Genomic DNA, 9,308 nt, shown 5'->3' with positions numbered 1-9,308 from the left:
AACCTTTGGAGATAGATTTTATATATAATTATGAAATAATATATAACTTTTGCCATAGAGTTCATCTCAAAGAAACTTTCTGTGATTGTAACTCAAAATAGTGCATGATGATATCTAGGCAAGATATATTTATTTATCATACATAATTAACCAATAATCTAATTATTGGTTGGTGCCTGCCTTACTTGCAAAGTTCGAGCTAGTATCAAAAAAAGAAATGTTTGGTTTCTGTATGTTGCACCAAGGCGTGTAATTATGCTGCCCACCAAGATAATTATGGGACCAAAAACCTAATTATTAATCCACTTCCACCGATATAATTATGGGACCCAAAAACCTAATTATTAATCCACTAAAGTGGCAATAAGAAATAGTTGGTTTTTATATATTTTTAAAAAAAATTAAATTTTTTTCTCAATGCTTCAAATTAGTTGTTTTTCAGATCTTGATGTGTAATGTTAAAAAATAAATTTTAAAAAATAAAAAAAATATTATTTTAATTTATTTTAAAATAAAAATATTTTAAAAAATAAATGTTATATATTTTTACTATAAGAGATACATGTGAATCAGTGTGCCCAACAACTCCTTGCATGACACATGGATTGTTTCTAAAGAATTTAGTTGCAGAGCTACATGGTTCAAGATCCTTCAGGCTTATGCTTGTCTCTTCATTCTCAATTATGTGTAGATTTACCAAATCAAAATGAAAAATCTTACATGATTAATTAAAAGGGTATGCTTTTGTGAATATGAAGGTGTTGCTTCTTTCTCTTGGTATTAGGGGCCACCATGGCTGCTGGTGGAAGAGGTTGATGGTTAGCCAAGACATTGACCACTTCCCTACCCCCTTTGAATACAATTTTCAAGAAACAATACAAGAATACAAGGTTAGAGAAATAGAAAGTTGAGGGACCGGACACCTTAATAACTACGTGTTTGCTAATTATTCTGTCCTAATTACATTTTAAATTTGTTTTACCGATTAAAAATTATTAACAAAATATTCTGTCAATATTTAGGTAATATTTCATTGTTGATTTTATTATTAATAGAATTCTCAATAGAAATATATCATTAAAAAATATCTTGTTGAAGTTTTTATTTCATCAGCGATGAAATTTTTCTTGAAAATCAATGATGAAATATTTATCATCTATAATTTTATTCAATATTCTAGATGTGTTCACATGTCACTACTTTTGTTTGCAAGATCTAAATCAGAGAGGTTTGCTGTAACTTATTTGACATAAGCTTAATAATTAGAAACAAGAAAAAGAAACAAATCTATTGCTTTCAATTGAAACTAGAAGAAATACAAAATTAAGTTTCATATTGGCCCTAAAAAGGGAAAAAATAGGGTCACTTCATAATTAAATATATTTGAAAGAGAAACTAGAACGAGCTTAAATTTCATGGGATCACGGACCTCTTAATTGGATCAATATCATACTACAAAAATAGACAATTGTGAGCTTCAAAAGTCCAACCTTGATGGGGTGAAGTCAAGATCACAGAAAAAATAAAATAAATAAAAAAAGACTTTAATTAGCTGAAATTTATAGGTGAAATATCGCTCTTGCCTATATATATCCTAGTTGCTTTATTTGAAAGTTATGCTAATGGTGTCATACTGACTAGCATTATACATTAATACCTGCATTGTACCGACTAGCAGGGTGTTCAAAAAAATCAAAAAACCGATTATTGTCAAATGCCTATGATTTTTCCATCTCATATATTGCAGGCCTTCAATTTATTTCATTCTAGAATCTCTAGCTTTTTACTGGAAAAACCGAACCAAAAAAATAACCCGATTAAACCGATTAAAATTTTGAAAGTCTCCCAATTATGGATAATGTCTTGAGTCTCGATGTAGTCTTTAAAGGGTTTTTTTAATCTCAATTTGAGTCTTTAAAGTATTAAATAACTCTAATTAAGTTTTTTTTTCCTAAACTCTTCACAAATCTTTAACATAAAATGTTAAATTTTCTACAAAGCAATGTTTCTTACGTAAAACAATTTGGATGGAATCCATGAATGAGTATGAATGGAGGGCTTAATTGAGAACTTTTTAAAGTTTGGCGTCTAATTGAGATAAAAAATGTTTTGAACACTTATTCAAGGCTACCTATGTAGTCAGGGGATTTTTTTGAAGGCATGCCCTTTTCTTTTTATCTGGGAGGGAATTGTAAGAATTTTTTTTCGTGAATATAGTAATTTGGATAATTTATTTGAGTAAAAAAAAAAATTCGATTCACTGAAACCAACCACAAAATAATATTATTGTTAAATTAAAAAAATATTTTTGCTTCCCCGACCTTGTGGGATTTAGTTGATGCATATATCTTTCTTTTCATGACACAGAATATCTAAAAAAAAAAGAAAGAAAAATAAAGAATTTCACTCGTAAAAAATAAATGATCAAAGATATCATAATTAAACATATTTTATCAAAAGATAGATTATAAATACAAACTTAATGATCTTCAGAAATTATCATGAAAATTAATGACCATCTATTTTTTTAAAAGTGAATCTATCGATAGTTTTCTCAAAAAAAAAAATATTTCTTCTCGCTAAAAACTTTAAATTAATATTTTTAAAACAATGCACTCGATCAACTTGTCTTTCAAGTCTTAATAAATCTGCATGAATTATGTTCTTGATCGGCATCTGATCATTTGAAACCCTAGAGTATCTTCAGGCGCCAGTCAGTCATCATCAACAAATTAAAATTAGCTGAAAGGATGTTATAAAAAGGGATTATCAATCTCCCTTCTCACCCTCTTCTTCTTAATGACAGTTAAGTATATTATAATTAATCATCGATGGAGATACTTGTTCCTTTTTATTCTGGCACTGAAAAAAAAAATTATTCAGAGATTAAGACTTTAATCTTAATTACCTTTCTTTAGTAAAAGCTAATTTTCTAACTGTAGTAATTATTCAGAGATTAATACTTTAATCTTAACTACCTTTCTTTAGTAAAAGCTAATTTTCTATCTGTAGTAATCCCTCTTGCAGGAATGAGTTATGCTAGAGGAGTAATGTTAGCAATCCTATATGAAATTTCTCCATCAATATGAGCAGATGGAATTAACCAGTAAATTCCATCTAGAAAAATTCCTTATCAATCAGATATATGTGGGGATAAATTCATAATTATTAAATTTAGTCAAATCCCGTGCTGTGGGTTTGCTGGATCTACCTCAAAGCAATATTTTTTTTATAAAATAATTATATTTTTAATAAATATATATTATTTTTTAAATAAAAAATCTTTGAAGTTGATTCAGCTTAGTCTCATCTAAATTTAACTAAATTAATTGAATTTAAGTAAATTAACTTGTGTTTAACCTAATAAATTTTCAAATTGTTTTAAGATGAAACCTAATTGAACTAGATTATTGTTAGATTTAAGTTGAATAATCATGAATGTATATTTAATATAGTTTAAAAAATAAACTTAATCTCAATTGTTCTTAAAAATAAATCTCTCTTATATGCTATGAACTATTAAAAAAATGAATAAAAAAAATCATCATCAATCCCCTGTAGTAACTAAAAAAATTCACCAATAAAAAACTGTGATATTTATTTTCATTATTTATTTTTAAACTAGGGAAGTTTTCATACACCAATAAGAGAGTAACATTTGGGTAGGTAGGTAACTTTGTACACATTCATGCACATTATTAAAAGAATAAATATAGTAAACCTAAATCATTGGTTGGACATGCATTTTGTTTTCACTCAAATAATATTAGTTCAACTATTCATTTTTATTTATTAAAATTAAAAATTAAAAATATTATTTTAATATATTTTTAATTAAAAAATATATTTTTTTAAAAAATACTATACATTATCTTCAGTCCATTTGAATCTACCCTGACTGACAAAAAAACACGGCAAAAATGACCCCACAAAAACCAAGCAAAATGACAATAACAGTAAAACATTTACAACTTTATATCCACAGATCTACAAATTAAGAAAAAAAATAATAAAAAAATAATTCTAAAAAAAATGCGAATTACTGTTACCAATCAAACATCAAACCCAATAAACGCGTCCTTTCCTGATTTGTACCTTTCTCCTATAAATAAAAATAACAACTTCTTGATATTTACATCCTGTGTGCTCCAAGAATATAAAAATAATACTAGGTGCTCTCCAATGGCTGCAAAACCATCAGCGACGCTCCTTTTCTCTTCTATATTTTAAAGAAAAAACACCTTCTTTCAACAGCCTTTCAATGGATTTCATCAGAATTAGCATCTCTTCAATCCTTTCTTGGATTCCCTTAGAACATGTTCTTTGATAGCCAAATCACCAAAGTTGAACAAAAAAAAAAGAAAATCTTGTTGAGTTCTTGAGCTAAACGAGAGGAGGAGGAGAATTGTTTTTCGTTTTTCAAATATGGAGGAGAGGCATGTTATTTTTGGGAAGTACGAAATGGGGAGGCTTTTAGGGAAGGGAACTTTCGCTAAAGTTTACTATGGGAAACACTTGGTGACAGGAGAGAGTGTGGCAATCAAAGTCATAAGCAAAGATCAAGTCAAGAAAGAAGGGATGATGGAGCAAATCCAGAGAGAAATCTCAGTCACGCGTCTTGTTCGTCATCCCAACATTGTAGAGCTCAAGGAAGTCATGGCTACCAAGACTAAAATCTTCTTCATCATGGAGTATGTTCGAGGAGGAGAGTTGTTTGCCAAAGTAGCCAAAGGAAGGCTGAAAGAAGAAGCTGCTCGAAAATATTTCCAGCAACTAATCAGCGCAATTGATTATTGTCATAGCAGAGGTGTTTATCATAGAGATTTGAAGCCAGAGAATTTGTTGCTTGATGAAGATGAGAACTTGAAAATCTCTGATTTTGGCCTGTCAGCGTTGCCTGAACAATTTCGGCAAGATGGGCTTTTGCATACCCAGTGTGGAACTCCTGCGTATGTTGCCCCAGAAGTCTTGAGAAAGAAAGGCTATGATGGATCGAAAGCTGATATATGGTCATGTGGGGTGATTCTTTATGTGCTTCTTGCAGGATTCTTGCCATTTCAAGAAGAGAATGTTATGAAGATGTACAGGAAAGTTTTCAAGGCTGAATATCAGTTTCAGCCTTGGTTTTCAACAGATTCCAAGAGGTTGATTTCAAGACTTCTTGTTGCTGATCCTGAAAAGAGAATCACAATTCCTGCCATAATGAGAAATCATTGGTTTCTTAAAGGGTTTTCTAGACCAATGGCCTTTTCTGTCCAAGAATCAAACATGGATAAAACAGGACAAGAACAAGATCTTGATTCTTGTTCTGTTGTCAACGCCAAGGTATCATCACCAGAATTCTTGAATGCATTCGAGTTTATTTCCTCAATGTCATCCGGCTTTGATCTGTCAAGTCTCTTTGAGACTAAGAGGAAATCAGGCTCAATGTTCACTTCAAAATTTTCAGCGAGTGCTATCATGGAAAAAATTGAAGGGGTTGCAAAGGGGCTGAGTTATAAGGTGGCAAAAGTCAAAGATTTCAAGGTGACGTTACAAGGTCCATGTGAGGGAAGAAAGGGGAAGCTGGCAGTGACGGCGGAGGTGTTCGAGGTGGCACCGGAGGTTGCGGTGGTGGAGTTCTCCAAGTCTTCCGGAGATACCTTGGAGTATAGTAGGTTCTGGGAGGGAGGTGGTAGGCCTGCACTAAAAGACATCGTTTGTACATGGCAAGGAGACAATGTTTGTAATAAAGATAACAACAATAGTCATGTAGAAGATCGTGAAATTAAAAAGTTGTAGAAAGGCTTTGATCTTAATTTGGTGAGTTTTAGGATTTTATATAATCTGTAAATAAGTTTTTGTTATTTAATTAATGCATCAAGTTGAGTGTTTTTGTTAAGCATAGTATATGTAGTATGTGTGCGTGCTCCCGTGTGTGTATAAATACTAATATTAATTGAGACAAGTGCTTATTTATAAGAATTTAATCTTTTATATATTTTTCTAACACCACCAAAATTATCATAAAATTTGAAAGATGATCTCTAATGATCAAAATTGGTTTAATTGGATCGTCTTAATTTCAGTTTTTATTGCAAGATATTTCCATAGTCGATGGAAGAAAATAATCATGGATGCCACCAGCATAATTAGAGGTGGGTTAGTGTTGCTTAATTCAAAAAAATTGATTAAAACTGAAAAATGATGAGTGGACTTCAAGAAACAGTAAAGAAGAAGACGTGTTCTTGGTACCTTATGGATTCAATTATTAAAATAACGAGGTGAGAAAAAGGTGAAGACTAGCTGATTTGTTTAATCCATTGATACATCAAGTCTTTTGTCATGCTAATCCTAGCCAGCAAGAACCACTTCTCCAATCATGATTCTTCTCTTCTTCAACATGCTTAAGAATGATCGTTTCAAGGGATTGAATTTTTTTTTTTTATATATATATATATATATATATATATATATTGAATGCGATTCACAGCTAGATAGTTATTTTTAAGAGTCAAACCAACCATGAGAAATAGCAATTAATTCAATTATTAACAACTTGTGACTTGTCAAGGACTTGTCTTTAACCTAATTAATTGTACTAAAATTTAGCATCTCATTGACTTAGAACATAATCAATAAAATTAATAGTGTAAGGATCCTAAATATACAAATATCTTTTTAATTTAAAACAAATGACTTGGATGACAAGTGAATTTGTTTGTTTAATATCAATTTGATTTTAAACGAATATATGCATTATCGTTTTGAATCATTACACTCTTAATACAAAAATACTTGTTAAAATCAAAATCCTCTATTTAAAAAAAAAAACTTTAGGATAATATTTGATTAATATCTCAAAATAATAACTAAATAAGTGAGAACTCTCGTGAAAATTAGACCATGTTTATTTTTGTATTTCAAAAGTATTTTTTAAAAATCTTGGAATATTTTTATTTTTTTACTTTAAATTATTATTTTAGTGTTTTCATGTAATCTTGTGTGATGATATTTAAAAATAAATTTTTAAAAATAAAAAATTATTTTAATATATTTTCAATTAAAAATTACTTTAAAAAACAATCAATCATTATTATACAAAACAAAAACTTAAACTTAACTGATCATGTCTAGATTTGCTTTATCAGAGATTATCGATTTGAGTATTATAAATTTTAGAGTTATCAAAAGCTTTCATAGCCAGTAATTTTAGTGTTCATAAAATTAAAATATTAAAAACTGATATAAATTATATAAAGATAATTTTTTAACCTAATTAAGCTATATTAATATTAAAGCTGACTCGTACTCCTAAATTAATTTTAAAAAACAAAAATAAAAAAACTTAAACTTAAAGGGTCCTTCACGGGGTGGAAGATGCATTAATAATGGTAGGCAAGAATTATATAAAAGTAGTTAAGCTTTCATTGTCTTAATGGTTTCCCTTCCCAGCCATCTGTGTCAATGCTCTTCAACCATCACCAGTTCTGGCATGGCCACATCCAAGAAAAGAGGGCCGGCATTTCTCCAAGCTTTTTCTGAAATTAGCACAGTAGCAAATTGTGTATAAGGACAAAAGTTTCTAGCTCTACCATTTCTCAGAAACCACAACTTGGGGCTGTGCCTAATTTAATAATGACAACTTGCAACTTAGATCATGTTTACTTTTATATTTTAAAAGTATTTTTTAAAAATCTTGAAATATTTTATTTTTTTTATTTTAAATTATTATTTGAGTGTTTTCATGTGTGTGCTAATATTAAAAAATAAATTTTAAAAAATAAAAAAATATTTTAATTATTTTCAATTAAAAAATCTTTAAAAAACAATAATTACTATACAAAACAAAAACTTAAACTTAACTTATCAGATCTTAGGTTTGCTTCCTCAAAAATCACCTGTTCGATTACCACAATTCTTAGGACCACTAAAAATGTTCATAGTCATTAATTTTAAAATTTATAAAATTAATATGTCAAAAAATAATATAAATTATATATTAGAATTTTACTTAATAACTTATAAAGTGAGATAATTTTTTAACATAATTAAGGTATATTAAAGCTGACCGGGACTCTTAAATTAATTTAAAAAATAAAAAATAAAAAAACTTAAACTTAAACTTAAAGGGTCCTTCACGGGCTGGAAGATGTATTAATAATGGTAGGCAAGAATTATATAAAAGTAGTTAAGCTTTCATTGTCTTAATGGTTTCCCTTCTGGCATGGCCACATCCAAGAAAAGAGGGCCGGCATTTCTCCAAGCTTTTTTCAGAAATTAGCACAGTAGCAAATGGCGTATAAGGACAAAAGTTTCTAGCTCTACCATCTCTCGAGTGGGAGAGACCAGAAACCAAAACGTGGGGCTGTGCCTAATTTAATAATGACAAGGAAAGGTACATGGGAGGGAATGTGGGAGGGCTGCTAGATGGATAACTCCCTTGCTAGCTCCTCACCACCACTCATATTTTCATTTCTTTATTTTTCTTGTTTTACCCTATTTTTCTAAAATTAGAAACTAAGATCTTTCACACAATAATAGAGCTTAGATTTATTATATTGAGAGAGAAAAAAAAAAGTCTTGGCCACTCACTGCCATGAAAACAAAAAAAGAAAAAGAAAAAACAAGTCTTGGCCACTCACTGCCATGAAAACCCTCCAAACGTGAGTGTCTTTGCTTCTGTCTTCGGGCATGACTCCTGCATAGAAAACAGCTCTGGTACCTCCATGAATCAAACACCACTCGGTTGAATTCGACATCTTTTGAAGAAGAAATATCTATTATTAATCCATAGATAAAAGTTGATGCCATGTTAATTCTTTCTTTATTTAAAATCTTATTAATTCACTGATGATCATCGTATTTGGATTCTTTGATAATGAACACATTTAATTAATTTATTCATTATCATAAAAATACTTTAAATTTTAAAATTTATTCTATTAAATAAATACTCTTGAAATTTGCACAAACAAAACTCTTATTTTAACCGCTAAAAAGAAACTTGGCATGCATCATTAAAAAAAGATATTTTAATTCAAATATTTAAATCATTGACAAGGTGAATAAAAACTAGTGTTTCAAACTAGAGAGGAATAAAAATAAAAAATTGATATTTTCTGAAAAGTCTAAAATCCAATAATCTAATTTGAAAAAAAAAAGTCTACAAGGCTGTTTGAATATATAAAAAAAAAAACATTATAACTAGTAAAATTATAATTAGGAAAACCTTAATTAAATTAAAAGTCTCAATCTAATTAAACAAAAAACTCCAAATACAAGGAAAATAAAAGAAATCCTGAACATAAACTTCTAGGATGAATTCG

General features: G+C 29.3%; 1 protein-coding gene across 1 annotated transcript; it reads left to right on the top strand.

Moving 5' to 3' along the window:
* The first annotated feature begins 4,121 nt into the window (after window positions 1-4,121).
* LOC105130587 (CBL-interacting serine/threonine-protein kinase 25-like) lies at window positions 4,122-5,881 on the top strand. The gene has a single exon (XM_011033160.1). The coding sequence runs from the start codon at window positions 4,426-4,428 to the stop codon at window positions 5,779-5,781; it is 1,356 nt and encodes a 451-aa protein (XP_011031462.1). The 5' UTR covers window positions 4,122-4,425; the 3' UTR covers window positions 5,782-5,881.
* The last annotated feature ends 3,427 nt before the right edge of the window (window positions 5,882-9,308 follow it).

The sequence above is a fragment of the Populus euphratica genome, unplaced genomic scaffold (assembly GCF_000495115.2).
Source record: "Populus euphratica unplaced genomic scaffold, PopEup_1.0 scaffold21.1, whole genome shotgun sequence".
Taxonomy (NCBI): domain Eukaryota; kingdom Viridiplantae; phylum Streptophyta; class Magnoliopsida; order Malpighiales; family Salicaceae; genus Populus; species Populus euphratica.
The sequence above is the reverse complement of the archived record's forward strand: the minus strand, read 5'-3'. Positions and strand labels throughout refer to the sequence as shown.

Bases quoted from the DNA above. Each gene is read 5' to 3' on its own strand.
- LOC105130587 (XM_011033160.1), top strand. From the start codon at position 4,426: ATGGAGGAGAGGCATGTTATTTTTGGGAAGTACGAAATGGGGAGGCTT.